Source organism: Rhinoderma darwinii, chromosome 1 (genome assembly GCF_050947455.1).
Source record: "Rhinoderma darwinii isolate aRhiDar2 chromosome 1, aRhiDar2.hap1, whole genome shotgun sequence".
Classification (NCBI taxonomy): Eukaryota; Metazoa; Chordata; class Amphibia; order Anura; family Rhinodermatidae; genus Rhinoderma; species Rhinoderma darwinii.
In genome coordinates, this window is record NC_134687.1 from 585,510,721 (window position 1) to 585,535,813 (window position 25,093).

A 25,093-nucleotide genomic window follows, 5' to 3' on the forward strand; every position below is an offset into this window, starting at 1 on the left:
TTAACCAAACTAAGATCAACATGGAACTCTATGGTAATCTAAGATGGCTTCAGTAGGACCAAGGGAATATCAGTGTTGTGGCCATAATACGGACGCCTAAAAGTGGCTGCGTCACGTCTGTGAGTTATGCTGGGTGGTTCCTAACTGAAATAAATGGGATTGTAATGAACAAGCCAAATGTAAGTAAAGAACAACTGAGGACAGATCACGCTCCTCAACCATAGGCTATAACTATCCAGGCAAGATACTTTGATTTTGCTCATACTGTATGTAAAACATGGAAAATACTGTGTACAATACATAATTTGACTTTTCCTATCCTTCCAAAGGCTTGTGGTCCCCTCTATGCATACAGGTGTGGGAGCTTGCACTACACTACTGGAATTTGCTCAAATGTCAGTTCTACATTTCAAGTTTTAAACTCAATTGCGCCAGGAGTGCAAGGTATGGTATATCATACTATAGATACTAAATGAGAATCATAGTCAATCTTCTCAACTATGGATGATGTCTTTCCAGAATGTATCACCCAACTGGACCTAGTGATTGTTCTTGATGGATCTAACAGTGTCTACCCTTGGATCAGTGTGACAGAATTCTTGCAGAAACTATTTCAAAAAATGATGATCCACCCGACTCAGACACAGGTAAATATACTGTTTTACAATATCTCCATCTGAAATATTTATTGGTATCCTGTCCTCCATCTCCTTATAGCAGCCACATGGGCTGAGCAGTTCACACACAGATCCTTGATGAATAGCACCATTAGGCAAGGTAACTTTTCTGCTTGCTATACAAGGTTTATTTTTTTTTTCGCCTCCACCATCATAGGAGAACTCATGTTTGTTAACCGTTTGAGAAACAGATGGTCCCACATTTTAACATTCTGCCCTAACTCCTAATGGAGTATAACGTCTCCCACACTATTGGTGCACTTGTTGGCTGAGCCCAGACTGCAGTCTTGTAGCATAATTATCTGGAAAGTTCAGCTATATATCATGTTGGTATTTATTTTGTCTGGCTTTATTATTATTGTAGGTTTCCATAGTTCAATATGGAGAAAACGTAACTCATGAGTTTAACTTGAATACACATTCTTCAACGGAAAGTGTGCTACATGCAGCAAGCAAGATAAAACAAAGAGGAGGCTCTTTGACGTTGACAGCTCTTGGCATTGATACAGCAAGGTATATGTACAAGGATGAGCAATTTTTTTACTTAGTTTTCAAATGCTTTTTTTCAAAAGTCAGTGGATTGGAAACCTAATTCAAGCTTACAAGCAGCATGCGGTAGATACTGTGCATTGTATTAAGAATAGTGCTGGTTAAAGGGAATGTATCATCAGAAAATTAAATACAGTATCCCTTAAATTGGGTTTTTATTCTACTAAAACATTTTCGGTTGGATTTGTTTATTTTTTTGTTATTATCCACATAAATAAAAAAAATATTCCAGTTTTGACCACTGGAGCAGACACAATAGGCTGATACTTTTTTTTTCTGTATCTCACTTGTCAGCTTTGCTGTACAGACTGGGATAAAATTAGCAGAGTCATCTCATTTTTAGAAGGTGGACCATTTCATGACAGCTCTATTGTACTGCTGGAGGCCTAGATACCGCAAGATAGCAACACTATACACTATGAACACAGAAAAGGCTCTGTATGCAGCTCCCTTGCTACTACTTAGTCTTTAGGGAAGGAGTTGTACTCCATCACTTACTGGAGACCATAATAATAATCTATCACATTTCTCTCTCAATTGATTCCCATTCATGACCTTGGAATTTCTGACAATTTATGTCCCTTCTATAATTGAAGAATAGACCCAACCTCACAAATACCAAAGAACCCATCTTAACTATTACCTGAAACAAAGACCATGACCGTCTGACTTTGGATAAAAACAGCCCCTTTATTTATTAATAAAACAACCATTTATATATACCAACATACATATATATATATATATATATATATATATATAAGAATAACCACTTATAAATATATAAACATAATTGATTAACAATACAGGAAGGGGCCTTTGAAGTCTCCATTTCAACATCAACACCACCTCTCCACCCTCGGCCGCATTTCACAGATTCGAGGGACCTCCTGCTGAATGTTGCACCAAAATTATCGTCCCGCTGAGACCTCCGCCCCAGCACCCATATCAGCAAAGGCAGGCCTGGAAAAAACAAAACAAATCAGTAAAACAAACAAAATCAAGACACCAAACCACCACCACCATACTTACAGCAAATGTGGACGCACGTAAGAACGATATCGTCACAACTCCCATCTCCCAATCTTACGCACTACCTCCTCCGCCATCCCCCACCGAGCCACCTTGGTAGCTGCACCAATTCAAAAGGAATGTGACCCGGAGTCCTTCGCATTCAAACCACACTTAACCAGACACCTCAGAAAAATGCTAACAAACTGATAAACAGACAAGGCCGACCCATCCACATGCATCAAAATGGACCCCGGCCGGGTGCCCCGCACCAGCAAAGAGGAAGACACCCACCTCACTGGGCATTCACGCAGACCAGCCACTCCCAGCAACTTTATGACAAAGCCCCTCCCAGTAACATCAGTCTTGGACTTCTGCAAGCAGCAACGCACCACACCAGGTTCACAACACACATCCGAAAGCTGCAAACCCCCATGTACCATCACATTCCTGCTCACCAATTCACAAACCCGAAAAGCCCCAAAGAAGGCCATGACGAAAGCTACACTAAACAAGCGATACTCATAATCGGACACACAAACTGCCCTCAACAAATCCAGCAAACAACCAAGCAAATCAAAAGACACAGGCCTGCGCCAATTCCGCACCACATGTCCCCACCTATACCCATGGAGAGCTTGACACGCCACAAAATCCTTAGTAACATCTCGCAGCCCCATCAGTTTGCACCAAAACGCAAGTCCAGCCATCCGACCATTCACCACCGACACAGAAAAGCCATCCACACAAGCCTTACCCAACATATACAGCACCAGAACCACACGGTCATCATCAGAATTACAGCCGCCTACAGAGGCTTCCAGAGTCCCCCACAAATCCCACACTGCAGAATATTTATCCCACGTGCCAGGAGCCAAAGAACCCCTCACCAAATTCACTACTGAGTTAAGCCTTTCAAGGGCAAAAGGGAAAAATCTCAACATACTCATCACGCCAAATTTTTTCCCGTACCTCCTGCTTCAAATGTGCTCCCAATGGGCCATCAAAACAGACATAAATCTCACCCTTAGCATGATCAAACGCACCATGTCCGCAGCAGACGCCACAGTTACCGGGGAGGCCTCACTCACACTGCTAGCCACGGCCACCACCGGCTGCGGCGCTGCCACATGCTCCCCTGCCATCGACGCAGCCTGCCAAACATTACCCGGATTCAAACCCAGCTGCACAGTCGCAACTTCAGGCACCAACAAATCCCTCATAAATCTCACAAACTGCGACACAGCATCACCGGACTCACACACAGGGGCCCCACCAACCGCAACTACAGCTGGCGCACACCTCGGAATCGCCATACTATCACCTAAACGTAGACCTGTAGAGGGTGCAGATATGACTTAGGTAAGATAAGACTTACCAGCTAACTACGAGCTAACCCCGGGACAGCCGTTGCATAGAGTCCGCAATGGTCAATAATCCTCATTGTCTGATAGTTGTCCTTCCTCAGCAGACATCTCTGGATCTAAAATGTCTTCAACGCGGCCAGCAGGTTGCGGGTCCCCGCAGACGGGACCCTCCACACTCCTCCTGGCATGTGAAGGAGTGGACCATCAAGTCCAGGCAGGGGCTCCCCCCTGATGGCAACAGCAGGGCCCACTCACTCCCCTAGGGCCAGAGCATCCCTCCAATGTCATGGGGGCCATCCCCTAAAGTGCGCTCCAGTCCAGGCTCCTGCTTTTCTGCTGCCATAAAGTACACAACCTGCTGTACTTTCTATACAGACAATACAGCAAGGAAGTGTGTGGCTCCAATACGGCTGCCCCAGGGACATTTTTTAAAATACAAAGTGAATAGCTGCAATATTTAAAAAAAAGAAAAAGTGCAAACACATTGAGCAGATTTTATTAATGCTAAATTTTAGACAGCTTAAACTTAGACAAGGAAGTGATAGGATGCGCCAAGTTAATCAAAGTGGTGCATGCTGTATGATAAATTTGGCATATAAATTTAGCAAGAAATATTAGCCACTTTTTCTTATACCACCTATTGGTTGGCTTAGTTCACGCTAGTTTTTCAGTGCATTTTTGTCGCATGGTGTCACAGTTTTAGCGATGCCTTCTTTCGGATATACGAAGCCCCTTTTCAGCTAAGCCACGTCCACTTGTTGAGTGTGGCACAAAAAGTGTCTTAAACTTATCAATGTGGCTCGCACCATGTATACCAGAATTCTGGAAGTTTCTACATTTCTCCTAGTTTTAAATCTGTCTATGTATGGGAATAAGAGCGCTGTATCAAAAAAATAGAGCTTTAACCACCATAATTACACAATTAATCAACGTAGAATTTTGGACCTAAAAGGATCTAAAGAAAGACATTCACGTTAAAGCCAACAAGCATTTGCAATTTATTTAAAAAAACAAAAACTTTAAAACCCCCTATTTCTCGAACATGACAGATACCATATTCCTTACGGACTACTTACTGTAATAAAGTAATATATATATATATATATATATATATATATATATATATATATATATATCTTAGGATTATCTAATATAAATAATGTGTTATAATAGCAAATATTGTAATTTACTCCCTCCAGGACTCTTCAGCTGTCAAAAACTCTAAACTCTTCGGAGTATATTTCCCTATTTAACATTGTGTAACCATGTAAAGTAAATATATAATGGATCCTTTAACTGTCGGTAGCATATATCCCAATATGGAAACTTAACATGCCTACAAGCCCCCGCTGAATTATGATGCTTGGTATATGTCCCTTCATCGTGGAATGCTAAGACTTCTAAATGGAATTATCTTTAGATTTTAGGAATGAGGTTTACCAGACTGGAGGATGACATATTTAGATTATTAAACAATATATAGGATCCAGTATTACTCGTCTAAAGATGCTTGCATAACTGGAAAATCCAGAGCCTCTGAACTACAGACTAAAAGGTGAAATACCTTATGTGAAACCACATTACACTACATACAAAGATTAGACGTTTTCCCTTTAGTATAAGGGCCCTTTTACATCGGCCAATATTTGCCATAAAACGTGTGCCTATCAACGAGACAGCTCGTTGATCGGTTCTCATTTGCTCCTTTCACAAGGAGCTATGCATAGGGACAAACAGTTATTACTACGATAATAATTAATGTTGCATAAATAGTACGATCAGTCGTTGAACGCTCATTGCCCAATAATTTGCCAGTGTTAAATGGCCTTAAGTCACTGAATTGTAAGACTAAAGATTAGTTATTGTAGATAACTTTGTTTTAAGATTACTTCCCCCTAAAAAAAATTAAACTCACAGTAAATACTAGTCCTTGAGTCTCTCATATCATTGCATAAGGCTAGGACTAAACCACTAGATGACTATGCGTGCGAATTGAGTTGAAATAAATGTCTCCCTAGGTGAAAGAAATCCACAAGCAGTCTTGCAACTGTCACATTATTTCAGACCGTGTTGGCATTTTTATCACAGTCCCAAAGTCACTTGAAACTATCTATCTTTATAAGGAACAATTTAAATAATATTGATTTTACTAAAATTTGCATGTGACTTCATGCCATCTTTTTTGTGGATTTGCCATTTAGGACTTTAGGAAAACTTGTGGCAACCTCAGTAGGAGACTTAATTGTGATCATATTAGTCCCAGCTTTCCTAGAAAGAGAAATAATTAACAAACCACTGAATAGAATTTTTAACAACTGGAAAGGACAACTAAAGGACGTGTCGGCACAATGAAGCCAAAAGGACAGCAACCACTTTTTTGAGCTGACTGGATAACCAATTACATGCCCCTAGGGTCTATTACTTATGGGTTAAATCACACATAACCTATTAGATATTATTTAAAAAAAAACTGTTTATGATACAGTTAAAAGTTAATGTTTTCTCTATGAATTGAGTATGGGACCTCAGAATAATTTCTCAGATGGGCAAATGAACCGTAGTCTGACACTGATTCGCCCTATTCCTATAGCAGGACAGACATCATATCTTAAAGTGATCCAGTAGGAAATATTATACATCTCAAGGACTATGTGCTGCTGATTTTTCGTGTTTTATGTCCAAAAACATACTGTTTTTCATGACAATTGAGAAAATATCCAGAAAATTCAAATGTTTCTATTCATATTTTTTTTTTCATGGCAACCACTGTTTTAGACAATGACTTTTCTTCTAACAACAAAGCTGCACATATTTCAGGATGTGGTTTTGACTTCATGAAAAAAAGAGATGTACAACATATGAGAAGCCTCAAAGATATAGGAAGTTGCTTGCTGTCAACTTAACAGAAATTCGACAATTTACTAGAACCACTGGAGTGACTCCCTTCACTAGTACAGATGACATATGCCAGATTATCAAATATTCTGAATTGTGTGGTGATGATGATCATAGAAAAGTATGTACATCTTAAGGATAGATAAACTTTAAGGAACACCAAACAGAAAAATCTGCTTCACAAAATATGTGGATATCACTTTATTCATCAGGATCATTCTATATCCTCTGATCTGTCTCCTGCTACTAGTCTTGTAATATTTCAGAATATTTTGTAGTTCTGTTTTTGACAGAGGTGCCATACTGGATTATGACATGCCAGATTTTACTGTTTATAGTTTTTTTGCTTTCTCAAATTAATCTTGATCATAATATAGTGGCTCATATCAATATATTATATTATCCTGTATTGGACCAAAAAGCCTGAAAACTGCAGATGTTTTATAAAGCCCATGCTCAAAATATTTTCTCTGTGCATTTTTATTTTTGTGTAGAAAGCTGTAAAGCCAGGCACATACACACAATGTTTTGATGATGTTTTCGGCTCAGTTATTTAAAACAAAGCCAGTAGTGGGTCCAAAAGGAAGGAAATATATGGCAGTGACGATGGTGGTATCACTGTTCATAATATCTAGATAGATAGATAGATAGATAGATAGATAGATAGATAGATAGATAGATAGATAGATAGATAGATAGATAGATAGATAGATAGATAGATAGATAGATAGATAGGTATTAGAGAGGGACAGACAGACAGACAGACAGACAGACAGACAGATAGATAGATAGATAGATAGATAGATAGATAGATAGATAGATAGATAGATAGATAGATAGATAGATAGATAGATATGGATATATAATATCTATATATATATATATATATATATATATATATATATATATATATATATATATATATATATATATACACACACATATACCCATACACACACACATGTATTGATATCTAGGAGCAGCACAGATAAACAAATATAATTCTACAACATAATTCTACAAAACCAGGACACAGTTTAATGCAAAATGATTTTCCTTTATTAAATATTTCAGAAAAGAAGCATTTAGTGAAGAAAGAGGTGCAAGGAGGGGTGTGAAGAAAGTCATGGTGGTTGTAACAGATGGAGAATCTCACGATGGTTATCGCCTGCCAAAAGTGACCAATGAATGTGAACGTGACGGGATTGAAACATACGCCATTGCTGTAAGTATTTCCCAACCTAAAATAGAAAAATAACCCACTAAACTATGAGCCATTAAAGAACATTACAACAGAACCACAAAGAAATGTCCGATCTCTAGGTTGATCTATCAATGTATCTACTTACCGCTGTATCGGATAATTAAAACAACTGAATCTTGAATGGCAGTCAAGCCATGATCGCATGTTCTGTATAATAGTTTTAGGATTCACTTTGGATAACTTCAAATGTCTCAGTGACAAAAAGGACATCATCTTTACACTTGATAAGTACCATCATCTGAGGAACATCTCAAATATAGTTCTGTTGTGGAGCAACACAAAGCAAGGTGCTTCCACGTGTTTCCATTTCTCTTTGGAGCTGGGGGTGGCCTTACATTCAAACATCTCCTGGTAACAATTTCACACGTCAGTATTAAGGTCAGTATTTTACATCAGTATTTGGAAGCCAAAACCAATAGTGAGGTCCATATCTGTCCATTACACTTATTTTCTGTGTAGGTTCCACACCTGGTTTTGGCTTACAAAAACTGATTCAAAATAATGACCAAAATACTGCTACGTATGTAGACAGCTGCTGTCCACAAGAGTGCATGCAATTCAATGTATTCCTTTGGTCTGCAGCTGTAGTCTCAGTGTAGCCTTAGCCAAGGGAAACTCACCTGGAGCTTTCTACAGTTTTATCTTTCTTGAGACATTCCAAAAACCCTAGAGCACTTTTTCTCTCTTTTCAAGCTTATAATGGTTTTATTGGGACAGAATACGGTACCCTTAGGCCTCATGTACATGGCAGTCCCTATGTCTGCTCCATACCCACTTGTACCACCATTTGGAGCGTCTGTACAGCTCCATATTATGGAGGTGTACTTCCCTAGAAGCAATGCTTCTAGAAGAGACCACCTCTGTAATATGGCCTCTGATGACACATGGCACAATTTATTTTCTGTCGGGTTCTATATAAATCAAAGGGAAAAAGCATCCATATGTCTCTGTATGAGCAGTATGGGCCTATAGACATCTATGCGTGCTGGATTATGGCTCCGTACAACTTAGAACTTGTAAAGTGACGCAATACGGTTGAGTGCATGAGGACTAAGGCTTAGCATATTCCATGTCCATATCAGTTCTGTGTTCTGAAGGTCCCAAATTCAGAGCTAATACTTGTGACTTTAACTATTCATATATCAGTTTTACATCCATATTTTTATTTACAGTCTATAAATAATAAAAAAGGGAAATGTTCCATTAGCTCGTGTTTTGGGTCCCGTATGTATATACATATATAAAAACATATCTTATATCATCATTTTAGATTCTCGGAAGCTACAATAGAGGTAACATAAGCACAGAAAAGCTGGTCAATGAGATACTTTCCATTGCAAGCGAGCCGAAAGAAAAACACTTCTTTAATGTCTCAGAAGAACTGGCTCTTTCAACCATTGTGGAATCACTGGGAGAAAGGATATTTGCTCTAGAAGGTAATATTCGGTAGTATATTCTACTATATTGTAGCTGAACAATAGATGTACATCATGAAGTAATAATCCTGTCACTTACTATGTATTTGTTATCAGCAGGCAGCGGGAAAAATACATTTCTGTCACTCGTTACTTATCTATTGCAATGACACATAGTGCCCACTTATAACACTACAGTGGAACATGTTCCATAATAGTGGACAATGGTCACTGAAACATATAGCGTGGACCACCCAATCGTCAACAGTTCACAACACACACACTGACCACCAATAAAGCAAATGTTATATAACATATTAAAGGAGACCTGTCACGTATCCTGATATAGTAAATACTTGTATTCTGCAAAAAAAAATAAAAAATTCTGGAACATATTTACTTAGTACTCTGTATAGTGCTATTCCTCTTTTATTCCTCCTAGAAATTAATCAATAAATTGGCAACTTGTGTGTTCTAAGGGTAAGTGCACACGATAACTGCATTTACGTCTGAAAATACGGAGCTGTTTTCAAGGGAAAACAGCCCCTGATTTTCAGACGTTTTTTGAGCAACTCGCGTTTTTCGCTGCATTTTCGCTGCGTTTTTTACGTCCGTTTTTGGAGCTGTTTTCATTGGAGTCTATGAGAAAACGGCTCCAAAAACGTCCAAAGAAGTGTCCTGCACTTCTTTGATGAGGCAGTCATTTTACGCGTCGTCGTTTGACAGCTGTCAAACGACGACGCGTAAATTACAGGTCGTCGGCACAGTACGTCGGCAAACCCATTCAAATGAATGGGCAGATGTTTGCCGACGTATTGGAGCCGTATTTTCAGGCGTAAATCGAGGCATAATACGCCTCGTTTACGTCTGAAAATAGGTTGTGTGAACCCAGCCTTATTCTTCATGTCAATGGTATCTACACAGTCTGAAATTGTCCAATCAGCACTAACATGCATTAAAAAGGAGAATGATAACAACCTGTTGTCAATTTATTCATACATTTTCAGAAGGAATAATAGAGGAACGGCACAATACAAATTATCAAATATTAACCCCTTCCATTTTTGGCCACTTTTGACCTTCCTGACAGAGCCTCATTTTTCAAAACTGACATGTTTCACTTTATGTGGTAATAACTTCGGAATTCTTTTACCCTTCCAAGCGATTCTGAGATTGTTTTCTCGTGACACATTGGACTTTATGTTACTGGCAGAAATTGCTTGATACATTCAGTATTTAATTGTGAAAAACACCAACATTTTGCAAACAATTTCAAAAATTAGCATTTTTCTACATTTAAATGTACATTCTTGTAAGACATGCAGTTATACCACAGAACATTTTTGCTAATTAATATTTTTTGAACATCCTTTTATTTTTCTAGGACGTTACAAAGCTTAGAGCTTTAGCAGCAATTTCTCACATTTGCAAAAAAAATTCAAAAGCCTATTTTTACAGGGGGCAGTGCAGTTGTGAAGTGGCTTTGAGGGCCTTATATGTTAGAAACCCCCAATAAGTCACCCCACTTTAAAAACTTCACCCCTCAAAGTATTCAAAACAGCATTTAGAAAGTTTCTTAAACCTTTAGACGTTTCACAGGAAGCGATGTAGAGGTGAAATTTACAAATGTCATTTTTTTTTTTGTTGCAGAAATTCATTTTGAATCCATTTTTTTTGTAACACAGAAAGTTTTACCGGACAAACGCAACTCAATATTTATTGGCAAGTTTCTGCAGTTTTAGGAAATATCCCACATGTGGCCCTAGTGTGGTAATGGACTGAAGCACAGGCCTCAGAAGCAAAGGAGCACCTAGAGGATTTTGTGTCTCTTTTTTATTAGAATATATTTTAGGCACCATGTCAGGTTTGAAGGGCTCTTGCGGTGCCAAAACAGTGGAAATACCCCAAAAATGACCCCATTTTGGAAACTAAACCCCTCAAGGAAATTATTTATGGCTATAGTAAGCATTTTGACCCCACAGGTTTATTGCAGAAATTATTGTAAGTAGGCCGTGAAAATTAAAATCTTCATTTTTTCAAAGAAAATGTAGGTTTAGCTAATTTTTTCTCAATTCCACTAGGACTAAAAGAGAAAAAGCACCACAACATTTGTAAAGCAATTTCTCCCGTGTAAAACAATCCCCCACAGAAGGGAAAAAGCGCGATTTGGCTTTTGGAGCTCAAATTCAGCAGGAACGGTTTGTGTAGGCCATGTCGCATTTGCAAATCCCCTGAGGGACCAAAACTGACTCCATTTAGGAAACTACGCCCTTTGTGGAATTCATCTAGGGGTGTAATGAGCATTTTGACACCACAGGTGTTTCATAGATTTTATTAGAATTTGGCAGTGAAAATATAGAACCCTGAGTATGGCAATACCCCATATGTGGTCATAAACTGCTGTTTGGGCACACGGCAGGGCTCAGAAGGGAAGGAGCGCCATTTGGCTTTTGGAGTTTACTGTCGCTATGTTGCATTTGCAAAGCCCCTGTGGGACCAAAACGGTGGAAAACCCCCAGAAGTGACCCCATTTTGGAAACTACACCCCTCAAGGTATTCACCTAGGGGTGTAGTGAGCCTGTTAACCACACAGGTGTTTTGCAGAAATTAGTGTGCACTCGATGTTGCAGAATGAAAATGGGATTTTTTCCATAGATATGCCAATATGTGGTGCCCAGCTTGTGCCACCATAACAAGACAGCTCTTTAATTATTATGCTGTGTTTCCCAGTTTTAGAATCACCCTACATGTGGCCCTAATCTTTTGCCTTGACATTCAACCAGGCTCAGGAGTGAAAAAGTACGATACGCAGTTGAAGCCTAATTTGGCGATTTACAAAGTATTGGTTCACAATTGCAGTAGATCTGAAGTAAAATAATAAAAGAAAACCCTGGGAAGTGATCTCATTTTGGAATCTACACCCCTCAAGACATTTATTAAGGGGTGTATTGAGCATTTTTACCTCACAGCTGTTTTCCATAAATGAATGCGCGGAGGATGGTGCAAAGTAAAAATTTCAACTTTTCCCTAGATATTACAATTCAATGGCAAATATGTTGTGCCCAGCTTGTGGCACTGGAGATACACACCTCAAAAATTGTTAAAAGGGTTCTCTCGGGTATGGCGATGCCACATATGTGGAAGTAAACTGCTGTTTGGGCACACTGTAGGGTTCAGAAGTGAGGGAGCACTATTTGGCTTTTGGAGCGTGGATTTTGCTTGGTAGTAGTTTTTTTGGAGTATTACTGGTATTTCAGTTTATAATGTGGGGGTACATGTAAGCTGGGCAGAGTACACCGGGGGCATAGTCAGGTGGCATAATAATGGTGTAAAAAAAATAATCCATAGATGTATTACGCTGTGAAGCAATCCTTTATGCAAAGGCCGGTGTCGCACTGGTAAGCGGTGTCGTTTCTTAACCCCTTTTGTTCCACAATCTGCACCTTTGCATTTTGGGGAATTTTGCTGGGAAATGTTGTTCTGGTATAATACGGGCAACCCCGCTTCCAGCAGATATGTTTGGACCCTACACATCCTGGTTCCCTAATTTTAGGGCCTTGATAAATCGCCTCTTGAAACAGAAGACATGTTCCCCTCGGGCCTGCACAATTGCATATTTTTTATTTCCTTACTTATTGGAGCCTTAACTCATTTTATTTTTTCATACACGTAGTGGTATGAGGGCTGCATTTTTACGGAACGAGCTGTAGTTATTATTAGTACCATTTTTGGGTATGTGCGACTTTTTGATCACTTTTTATCCTATTTTTTGGGAGGCAAAGTGACCAAAGAACAGCAATATTCCGCTATAAATTACATGTTAACTTCATTCTGCGGGTCAGTAAGATTCCGGCGATACCAAATTTATAGTACTTTTTTTAGTTTATGTTTTACAACTTTTTGCACAATAAAATTATTATTGTAAAAAGAAAGTATTTTTTCTGTCGCCATGTTGTGGGAACCATAAAGGTTTAATTTTTTCATCTACAGAGCTGTATGAGGGCTTGTTTTTTGTGAGATGAGCTATAGTTTTTATAGGTACCATTTTTGGATACATGCGACTTTTTGATCACTTTATTCCAATTTTTGTAGGGCAAAGTGACCAAAAAACTGAATTCTGGCATTGTTTTTTACGGGTTTTTTACACCGTTCATCGTGTGGAATAAATAGCATAATATTTTTATAGATCAGGCCGTTACGGACGCGGCAATATCAAATATGTATGGTTTATATATTTTTTTCAATAATAAAAGAACTTCATAAGGGAAAAGGGCGATTGTGTTTTATTTTATTACTTGAAACTTTTATTATATGTTTTACAACATTTTTTTCACTTTTTTAATACTTTTTTTTTTACACTTTTCTTTAGTCCCACTAGGGGACTTGAAGGTCCAACTGTCAGATTTTTTTTCTAATACATTGCACTACCTATGTAGTGCAATGTATTTAGTCTGACAGTCATTCACTGACAGTAAGCCGTTTAGGCTTCGCATCCAGACGTGCCTAATCGGCTTCCGTAATGGCAAAGCAGGAGGCCGTTGTTAGGCCTCCTGTTTTTATAGCAGCAGTAGGCAGCCCTGCGACTGCATGGCAGGGCTGCCGATCTGTTACCAACCTCGAAGATGCAGCGATAGCTTTCGATCACTGAAGCTAAGGGGTTAATGGCAGGAATCTGAGCTCGCTCTGGTTCCTGCCGTTACAGGTGGATGTCAGCTGTAACATACAGCTGACATCCACCACTGATGACACCAGGCAGGGGCTGGAAGGTTTCCATACTAGGCAGACCGAGAGGCTAGTGTTAGGCCTCTGGTTGCCTTTGCAGCCACCGGCACCCCGGCAACTTCGGGATCAACAGATTGCCAGAGTGAAGGAATGGTTGCGGGCCAACTACCAGCCCGTGAGGGAGGAACGAGAGACTCTGACCTCCGATAGTAAGAAGCTATGGCAGCAGAAAGATCAGCTGGCTCTATGAAAAGGAGTCCTTTGCCGAAGAATTAAACTTCTTACTGAAATCGGACCCACTTTGGCAGGTGGTGTAACCTGCCGATGAGGTGAGAGGAATCATTGAGTGGCTACACGAGAAGAAGGAGCACTTCGGGCCAGCTAAAACATATATGTGGCTTCAACGGTTCTACTACCATCCCAATCTCCAGAAAGTTGCCCGGGCGGTGTGTGAGAGTTGCAGGAGCTGTAGCTTGGCCAGGGCCGGAGACCAACAGGCCCTAATTGGTAGCATTCAAACCCATTATCCACTGCAGCTTGTGATGATGGACTACCTGATGGTGGGGGAATCTGTACCGGGATATAAGTACTTGCTGGTCATCGTGGATCATTTCACAAAGTTTGAAGTAGCCGTTTCTACTCAGGACCAGATTGCAGAGTCAGCGGCACAGTCCCTGTGGTAGAAAGGCCCAACTACATTCAGATCAGGATGCCTGTTTTGAGGAAAGAGTGATTGAGGAGCTATGCCGGCTTTACCAGATTAGAAAAACCTGGACGACTCCGTATCACCTGCAAGGAAATGGGGCATGTGAGTGCCTGTACAGAACCCTGTTGCAGCTATTAAGGACGTTGGAAGAAAAAAAGGGAGGACTGTGGCCCGATTACGTTGCATAGAACCATGCACTCCACAACAAAGTACTGCCCCTTAATATGATAATGCCAATTGAAGGGCAAGATGGAAACTGGGCACCCCAGACTTGGATGGGAGAACATCGGAGGAGAGTCCAAGAGATGTACGACATTGTGGTTCAGAGATTGGGTCCCCATACACCGACGGCCAACCATACGCTAAAGAAATTGCCTTTGCAATGTGGTGACTGGGTGATGGTGCGGAACCGAACACCTCGAAAGAGCCGGGAAGTTACAGTGGAAGTGGGAGTCCCGGCCTTAGGAGGTGGTGCGGCAGCCAAATCCGGATATCCCAGTATTTGAGGTAAAGCCAGAAGGTGGGTGTGGATCCTCACGTGTAGTACATAGGAACGTGGAGAGCACCTTTATGGAGAGAATACCTGAGGCAGAACCCATGCCGGCTCACATTCCGGTATCGGTGGACAACATTGAGGAGTGGTGGATCCCCCCAGTGGTCACCATGGAACCCTTAGAGAGTAGGGAAGAGCTAGTAGCACCAACAGCTAGAACTGCAGATGGGACCATTCTTCACTGGACCTTTCCACTGGGGCAGCCATCTCACGTACCATTAGAGCATTTTTTTATACATGCCTGCATGACGTCTGAAGTGTCATCTTCCTCCCGGTCGTCATCAGTGGGTTCGCTAGGATTTTCTACAGGATTCTGGGACAGGGCGACTGGGGCGGTACTGAGATCCGAATGTAAATTTGCTGACACGAGCCATCCACTCCTTTTCCTGGGCCCCCAACTTGGCTGTGTCCAGGTGAACCAGTGGATCGTTGTCCATCATCAAAATGAATTCTGCCCCAGTCAAGATGTCAACAAACTTTTCGGTCACTGCCCAGACCACAGCCAGCAGCTCCAGTTTAAACGAGCTATAGTTCGCAGAATTCTTCTCACCCTCTCATTGAGTTCAACTCGCGTATGCAATCACCCGCTCCCAGCCATCGTGTACCTTGGTGAGTACCGCACCCAATCCTCGCAGGTTCGCATCGGTCTGGCATAGGCCAGTATGGGAGCGCTTGTCAACAACTTCTTTAGTTCTCGGAATGCATAGGCAGCTTCCACGCTCCAAAGGAGTGGTCTCTTAGTTTTGTGAGGAGTGCCCCCCAGCAAGCAGGGCATACAAAGCTGCAGCTACCTTGGCGAAGTCCTTGATAAACTTTCGGTAGTAGTTAATTAACCTCAAGAAGGACCGTAATACACTACTTTTTGTGGGCACCGGCGACTGTTGTACTGCCCGGATCTTTGAGTACATGGGTTGAACCCCGCTTTGGAAACCTTGTGCCCCAAGCACTCAAGACTCTCCCTAAACAGATGACACTTTTGGGGCTTTAGCTTCAACCCATGCACTTCCAACCGGTTAAGGCTAGTCACTCTAGATGTTCTTCTAAAGTGGCAGAAAAGATGACAATGTCGTCAACATAGATAAGCAGGCACTCATGGTTTAACTCTCCCAGGCACAGCTCCATTAGCCTCTGAAACGTGGCCAGGGCGTTGTTTATCCCAAAGGGCATTCTCAGAAATTCATACAGTCCCATGGGTGTGACAAACACTGTCTTCTCTCTGTACTTTTCGATCTGGGCAGTACCCACTGGCCAGATCGAGGGTTGAGAAGTAGCGGGCATGTCCCAGTGCTGCCAAAGAGCCTTCAATCCAGGGAAGTGGATAAGCATCACATAGTGTACAAGCATTCAGGCGTCGATAAGCGACAGAGAACCGTATGGTCCCGTCTTTCTTCTTGACCAATACAATAAGAGTTGCCCAAGGACTTTTACTGGGTTGTACCACTTGACTCTCTTGCATCTGCTTCAGCAACGCTTTCACCTCTTGGCATAGTCCTGGGGGAATCTGTCTATTGGGTTATCAAATAGGTGTTGCCTCTCCTATGGGGATTTCATGCTTCAGATTCTGTGTCACCCCAAAATCAGCCTCCTGATGGGAGAAAGCATTTGAGTGCGCTCCTAGGATATGGGCCAACCAATTCTGCTCTTTCGGGAACCTCTGGTTTTCTTCCAGGCATACCTTTTTCAACAGCTGTTCCCCAGTCATTGGCACCATCAGACAGTGTAAGGATATCAACATCAGCACCAGTAGACTCGACACACCAGTGTTGTTCTTGGGCATCCTGCACCTCTTGGATTGGATGTACACCAGCAACCAAGTCCCTAGGAGCCCGGGTCATATAAAATAATTAAGGTTCATAACTCTCACCAGGACCCGCCCTCCTTGGACTGTACGGCCTACCGCTACCCCCTCTTTCTGCAGCATTGGTACGAGCATAACTACGGTGCCCCGTAGTTGATAGCTGGTGCCTAATGTGAGAACCTTGTGACCAGCCCGTACTACTAGGAGTGCAGAGGGGGGAACTTTCGCCGAGCATATTCTCGCTGTCAGTCCAGAAAGGGTGGCATGTGCTCTACACTGTTTAAATGTATTTTGCAGAGCTATCTGCAAAAGTTTCTGGTTTGGGACACCCTTCCAGTACTTAGGTCCCAACTCTGATGCCATCAGTTCATCTAATTGCCGCAGCACGTCCATGCCCAAGATTACTGGCACATTGGGGTCCATAACTTCCTCTACTACCACCACCCCCTTCTCTTTCATGGTTCGCCCCAAATTTAAATGTTGGTCCACATAACCCCAGTCTGTCGAATGGAAAGATTATTGGCACCCTTCAATCTAATCTAGTAGGCATCTCCCCGACAAACCGCAGGTGGGAATTGGGCCTCATAAGCGGGCCAGGCTATCGTGGTGACCTGGGAGATGCTATTAATCAAACAGAACAGTTCAACTCCATTTAATATAGCCTTAACGACTGGGCTCTCCCCTACCAAGTCCATTGCTTCTATTTTGGGGCACACTATGGTGTCTCTAGCAATTCGCCCCTCACCCGCAGGCATCTATAGTTTAAATCCCCCTGACGTGCTGCAGAACCCCGGTGTGGACAGTCTAGCTGGAGGACCTTTCTGGTGGCACGTCCAGCATCTTCTCTCTGCAGATCTCTGGCCAAACTGTCGCCTAATCAGTCTGGGTCATTGATTTTTGTAGGTCCGTGTAACCACCTTTTCCTCTCGTTTGTTCAGCGCTGCTTGTCTTCCTTTTATAACTTCCTCTAGCGAAGCCATCCTTGTCTCTATGTTGCTCTCTTTGCCAGCAGTTGCCTCTGTAAGGGTTTCCATTTTCTCTTCCGTTTCTAGGACAATGGCCTCTCAAAGTACCCAATGTAAAGTCAGCTGCGGCTCCAGTTTCAATCTTTCTCTAAGGGTCCTCCTCAGTGGTTGGCTCTTGAGACCCAGAATAAATTGATCACATACCACTGGCTCAGTATTTGTGAAGGATGTAACCTGCTGTTCTTCCTTCTTCTGTAGTGCAGCCATAAGCTCCTGCAGCCAGTTTGCATATTGTGCCAAAGTCTCATCTTCTTTCTGGAGCCTGGCAAAAAACTTCTTCCTTAAAGGGAACCTTTCACTAGCCCATACACGTGCAGCTGAGTGCACCATGTAATAGGCACTGCTGCACAGACCTTGTTTCACTTTAAACTATGTTTCTCGCCTCCTCTGTTTTTTAGAGATCGGTGCCGTTATATTTGGCGCCTGATATGTAAATTACCCCCTGAACTGTGAATGGCGCATTTTTTTTCTTGGAAAGGGCAGGGGGGGCGTGATGCTTAGTGCTCTGACACTGTCCAATCAGCTACAGACAGTGTCAGAGCGGCTTGTGCTGTGTGATCTCTTTTACGAGATCGCAGTCTTTCCTTCACTGTCTGACAAGAGCTGGAGAGAGGAGAGTGTGTGCACGCACGCACAGAGTCGCTACCACTGCCACCACAAAACAAAAGAGGAGAAGGTGAATTATGTTTCTCCTCTTCTGTTCCGTGGCGGCAGGAGTATTGTTCTCAGCGGTGACGTCGGAGCTGTACGCGGGTACGGGCGTGTGCGCACGCTGTCATTCTCTCTTCAGCTCTCGGCAGACAAGGACGACAAGACTGTGTGATCTCGTGAGAGAGATCACACAGCACAAGCTGCTCTGACACTGTCCGTAGTTGATTGGACAGTGTCAGAGCGCTAAGTATCACGCGCCCCCTGCCATTTACAATAAATGAAATGCCCCATTGACTGTTTAGGGGGTTATTTACATATCAGGCGTTATCTACATAACAGAGGAGGTTAGAAACATACTTTAAATTGACACAAGGTTTGTGCAGCATTGCCTATTACATGGTGCACTCAACTGCACATATATGGGCTGGTGAAAGGTTCTCTTTAACACATCACCATACACATCCTATAACAAACTGAGAATCTGTTCAAATGTCTGTCTCCGCCTGGCCAGCTGTAACCTCACAGCTTTCCAAGCCTTCTAGCGTGTTCAAAGCCAGTTCCATCTTTTATAGCTGCGCTACATTGCAAAGCCTGACCACCCCCTCCAGTCTCTCCTTCCAATCTACCAGCAATACATTTGCGCCATTAAACTTGGGGAGGTAATTCAGCAAATCCTCCTCTGGAACTGCAAGTGTCATCTCACTCTGTGAGGTGGTCGCTCCCACAATTATTAAATCTACATCCATCCTGTCGACTATCACCACTTGTAACGTGTTAGACACGTACAGAAAAATTTGGATGATTTTGACTTCATGGTAAAAGAAGCTTTACTATGGAACCTGTAGGAAACAATGATATATAACTTTGAACAGGAGAATGTAGCGTGTAGTAAAAATTTGAGAATAATCCTGTCTTCAGCGGCCTGCCTGTGGGGAGGGAGTCTCACACTCCTGACACACATAGTCTCCCAGGGCAACAAACTACATAATGTCCCTCACAGCAACCCCCTGGGAATGTCTCTGCTCACCGTCCATTGTCTCTGCGCACGTGTCACTATAGCCCCCGGCCTTCACATGACCCTCTCCAGATTTCCTGTCGATCAGAGATCTGATCGGCACGTTTTGCCTGCTGGGTCTTGACACAGCCAGTCAACATGTAGGTAGATCTCCTGATTCTACTTTTCCCCATGTCTGTGGCCTGCTTTACTGGCAGTTGAGCAACGGCTCTTTTCACGTCATCCTTCTCTGCCTCCCACCTCACATGACTACGTTTCCCCTCGGAGACCTGGCTTCCTCCAGACTGCTGCATATATCGGGGACAGCCCCCTCTGCTGGCTTGGAGGTAATCCTGTGGCATTACAGTATCTATCTATCTATCTATCTACACAGTCGCGTCACATTATTATAACCACCTCCTACTTTCGACATCGGCAGCGCGTAGTGTAGCCCATGAAGGAAGTGATGTGTCCTGGGCTGGCTTGGTGGGTATATAAGGTGTGCGATAGGCTGTCTGAACACATATTACTCATTGTTGCCATGGGTAAAAGGGATAACTTATCAGAGGTGCAAAAAGGGATGATTATTGGCTTTTGGGCCAAGGTTGGCAGTATTTCTCAAACAGCGCAGTTTGTGAACTGTTCGCATGCTGCTGTGGTGAAAGTGTATCGTGAGTGGACAAATGGCACCATTGGGAATAACCGACATGCAAACTGTGGAGCACATGTGCCATTGATGTGAGAGGTGAACATTGGCGACGAAGGTGCGCGAGGGCCGAACGACATACTACAGTGGAGCAGTTTACCACGAAAATCAACCAGGGGGCTACCAGACGTGTGTCTAAAACAGCTCTGCGTATGTGGCTCCGAAGCAGACAGATGGTCACTGCTCCTATGCTCACAATGGTGCATCGGAAAAATGGCTTAAATTTGCAAGGCAGTAACGGAATTGGACCACCGATGATTGGCAAAGGGTTGCCTACTACGATGAGTCATGTTTTCTGCTTCATCTAACAGATGGACGTTGGTGTGTCAGGCAGGAAACAGAGAACAAACACCATGCAGTCAATGCTGGAAGAGCACAAGCTGGTGGCGGTAACGTTATGGCCTGGGGAATTTTTTCATTGCACTCTCGGGCCCCACTCATCCATGTGGAAGGCACTCTGAACCAATTTGGGTATGAATCTATCATTGCAGATCATGTCCACCAATATATGCGGTTTGTTTTCCCTGGGGCAGATGGAATCTTCAAGCAAGATAGTGCGACATGTCACTTGACTAGAAATGTCTGACAGTGGTTGGAAGAGCACTTCAGTTAGCATGGCTTTAGATTCCAGGGAAAACCTACCAGCACCTTATTTATTCACTCCCAGCCCATCTAGCTGCACACGGCAGTTACTCTGCATATTAGCTGGTGGGCATAATAATAGGACTCAACTGTATGTATGTATGTATGTATATTATATAAATATATATATATATATATATATATATATATATATATATATATATATAAAAATGTATCTATCATCTATCTCATATCTATCTAAGCTATTAATTGTACTGGAGAGTTGTAAAAAAAACTCACCTATACACCTCTGAATACAGAAAGACTATCTATCTATCTATCTATCTATCTATCTATCTATCTATCTATCTATCTATCTATCTATCTATCTATCTATCTATCTATCTCATATCTATCTATCTATCTATCTATCTATCTATCTATCTATCTATCTATCTATCTATCTATCTATCTATCTATCTATCTATCTATCTATCTATCTATCTATCTATCTATCTATCTATCTATCTATCTATCTATCTACAAAAATAGCAGGAAAGCAGCACAGTGATGCAAAAGATAATCCGGATTGTAGCCCGTGGATGCCAATCCTTCATTCATAGAAGATAAAAAGAATAGCAGCACTCCAGCAGGTTTAGTGAAAGAGGTGGACTTTATTCACCTTGCAACATTTCAGCTCACTCAATGTAACCTTTTTCAAGTAATACAAACAGTGATAGGAGACCGGTATATAAAAGGTGCCCATTCAATTACAATGATAAACATATTTAAGGCGTAAGATACAAAATATACAAATATATAAAGTGCTAATAGTGCATACATTTACATAATATAATCTCTGATATTAATAAAGTGCATAAGAATTCATCAAAATTCATAACAAGAATACAGATAGTATAACCAACTAGTTTTATATTTAATTAGTCCTAATAATATTAATATAAATTATCTCAAACAGCTGGTTATTGGAACTCACCACATGTACCAGGACATCCACTAATGCATAACTGAATGCCATCTCACATGGCGTTCACCAATGCTTACTGCGCATGTCTGTTGAAAATAGGGAATCGATTGGTGTCACGATCTGTGGGTATTTGGACCCACTGGGCCATACCGCCATAGCAGGATAGCAGCTGGCCAACAGGATACCAAGTCAATGTCTATAGTTCGAATAGGGGTACCTGTGGTAATTCAGAGAATAGCGATGGTAGGCTCTGATGGGAACATGGCAGTAGGTAGACACCAGGTGCGGTGTAACATAGAAGGCGTAGCATATGGCACAACACGACTCCAACTCGCTATAGCACAGGAACAAGGTAGCACGGGATACAGGTAGTAGGTACGGAAACACTGGGAACTGGAAAACACTAAGGGACCATTTGCAAAGACTAACACGGGTAAACACAACAACACTCAGGCAATGAGGGAATGGGCAGGGCCCTTCTTATAGTCCAGCATGGGTATGGGCTAATTACATATTAAGTTAATATGCGCGCTGACCCTTTAAGGCCGGCAAGAGCATGCGCGCGCACCCTACGGGACACCGCAGAATGAAACGGAAGTGAGCGCTGGCATCTCCTGAGGAGGAGATGCAGGCTAGTTCTCACAGATCCATGGCTGACATTGTAGTAAATATATGACAAATGAGGCTGGAAAGGGCCAAAAACCATGGGCCCTACCACCCTGGTAATGCTAGTCTGCTGCTATGTTGTATCTGGCCGCCGTTTTTTTTAAAAAAAAATAAAAAATGAAGAAAGCGACATTGCGCGCCCCCCATTTTCATAACCAGCCAGATACAACACAGCAGCAGCAGGCTAGCATTACCAAGGGGGGGGGCACTGTTTTGGGCCCTTCCCAGCCTTATAATACCAGCCTGCGGCCGCCCTAGTGCCTGGCCATCACTACAGATGGTCAGGTACTGGATCCTACCCCGCTCTTCACAGCACCCCTGGTGGCTGTGGGTACTGGGGTAATAATGCGGGTTAGTTGCAGCCTTCTTACTGGCTAACACTAAGCCCCGCCTTAGTAATAGACGTTGTCAATCAAACAACTGCCATTACCAAGGAACTAATAAAGTATTAGAAAAAACACAAAGACATAAGAAAATATTTTTTATTGAAATAAGAACTCACCCACACAATCCCCTTTATCCATTTTATTTCAAAATAAATAAATAAAAAAAATTTGATCTTCGCAGTAGTCCAACTAATCTACAGCGTAGTCCAAACGATCCAGTGGAACCTGCAAAAAAATAAAAAAATAAAGTTAGTAATATGAATAAAAAAACTTCTCACCTCCAGTGACTTCTGTCTTTCCTGCGCTGCAATAGAAACTATACGTCAATGAAAAATAATTTCCCTTCATGTAACTCTGCTACCTGTCAGCTGAAAAGTCATCCACCACAGGAAAAAATGTTTCCCCATCATGTCTGATTCCCAGGTGTTTCTTTGTTGTACTCCGCCATGGGGAAACATTTTTCCCTCTGGCGGATGATTTTTCCATTGACCGGTAGCAGAGTTACACAACTGGAAAAAAAAATCCCCATCATGTAACTCTGCTACCTGTCAATTGAAAAGTCATGCACCATGGGGTCTCCCTCTTGACTTTCATTGTTCTCAGCCTTTTGGTTTGTCCTGCAGCTGCTGCTACCGTGATGAGCAAATGTTATACCCAAGTTAGGAAAAGTAACATAAAGTAGACATAACCTGTGATATCCATCGTTTTTTTTTTTTTTGTAAGTCTAGAGATCCGCAGTGAGAATATGCTCTTGTTATTTGAAGAAGGATCTGGCCATGATTTGATGGGGTTATGCGGGATATTGGGCGTGGTTAGGGGTGTGGCTTAAAATGTCCCTCTTTTCCGAATTCAAAAGGGAGGTATGGAGTTGTAATAAAAATCCTGGCCTATACACCACTGAATACATGCAATTTAATGAAAAAATATATGTATAACTGTATTTCCTGTCTTATGTAAGGTCCAGAGTGATGTTTGGAAGGAAGGAATGTGGTTATGTCTTTACTATTTGCAGTTCTCAGGGGGTTTGTGTAGTAATCAGGACATTTTATGTGCAGGAAGGAGAGAGGTGAAGAGCCTGGGAAGTTTAGTTTCAGATGGCAAATAAATGCATGTACTGTGAATGCGTGGTATGTATGCTCAAAGGCGTGTACAGAAGAACAATGAACAATGCTTCTGGGGAGAACACTTTCCTAATACGGGAGAGAATGTAACATGCCATGATTTGTTTTCTAACAGATTTTGTATGAATTCCTCAGGATATACCTCTGTATAAAATCAGAGTCAGGTGAAAGTACAGAATGGACTCATAGCAGTCCATGGGTGTCATATTACAGGTCCGTACCACACCGATCTGTAATATGGCAGTGGGCAAGAGGCCTTAGGACAATGACTTCCTGAAATATGGGTCCACTCCTGGGGAACCACTGGCTCCATTTAGTGCAGGGGTGAATATAGCCTTCTATAAATATTATAGATTTGCTGCCTTTTATGCCTGCTTCTGCTTCCATGCCGAGCATCTTTGATGCTAAAATCAGCTTGCTACCCCTACTGTAAAAGCCAGCGCCACGGTACTTGATGCCTTGATGCTGTTAACCGTGACCAGGTAGTAAGCAACACCAGGGCTCAAGGTAAGCATGATTGGGAGACACTGCCTTAGGACACACACACACACACACATACACACACACACACACACACTATAACACATTTCTACAGAATTGAGAAATAAAATGTAAAAAAAAAACTCACTGAAAGCCAGATGACACTGACAAACGACAACCAATATATCTGCCATTACTAATCTTATAGGCGTCATCTTCTAATTTTTCCAGACTCCAGCCACGCAGTGAAATGTCCCCCTGCTTCTAGGTTGATACCTCAGGACTGCATGGTCCTGTAAAATCACCACAATCTGATATCAGAAAAGGCAAATTCTAAAGATTTATTATGCATTGAATGCCCATTGACATGATATATGTAGGGTGACCACAATGGGGCTTAGGAGTCACATGCAGAGAACAAGCATGTATCATATTTTTTCTGATGACCCAACTCAATGGCCAAACAAGTGTCCAGACTTCTGTAAGAGAGTCCTGGATTCTTGTCATGTCCCAAAAATGATCATATCTGTGAGATTT

At 42.0% G+C, this 25,093-nt stretch overlaps 1 protein-coding gene across 1 annotated transcript in view; it reads left to right on the forward strand.

The window, feature by feature from the left end:
* Positions 1 to 25,093, forward strand: part of ITGA1 (integrin subunit alpha 1) — a gene marked incomplete at its 5' end in the record, with an annotated part of 230,603 nt that overhangs the window by 17,044 nt on the left and 188,466 nt on the right. Inside the window, 5 exons of the mRNA XM_075854911.1 lie at positions 330 to 444; positions 520 to 647; positions 1,042 to 1,190; positions 7,574 to 7,724; positions 9,034 to 9,199. Of these exons, the coding sequence (XP_075711026.1) occupies positions 330 to 444; positions 520 to 647; positions 1,042 to 1,190; positions 7,574 to 7,724; positions 9,034 to 9,199 (709 nt within the window). The remainder of the gene's footprint in view (positions 1 to 329; positions 445 to 519; positions 648 to 1,041; positions 1,191 to 7,573; positions 7,725 to 9,033; positions 9,200 to 25,093) is intronic.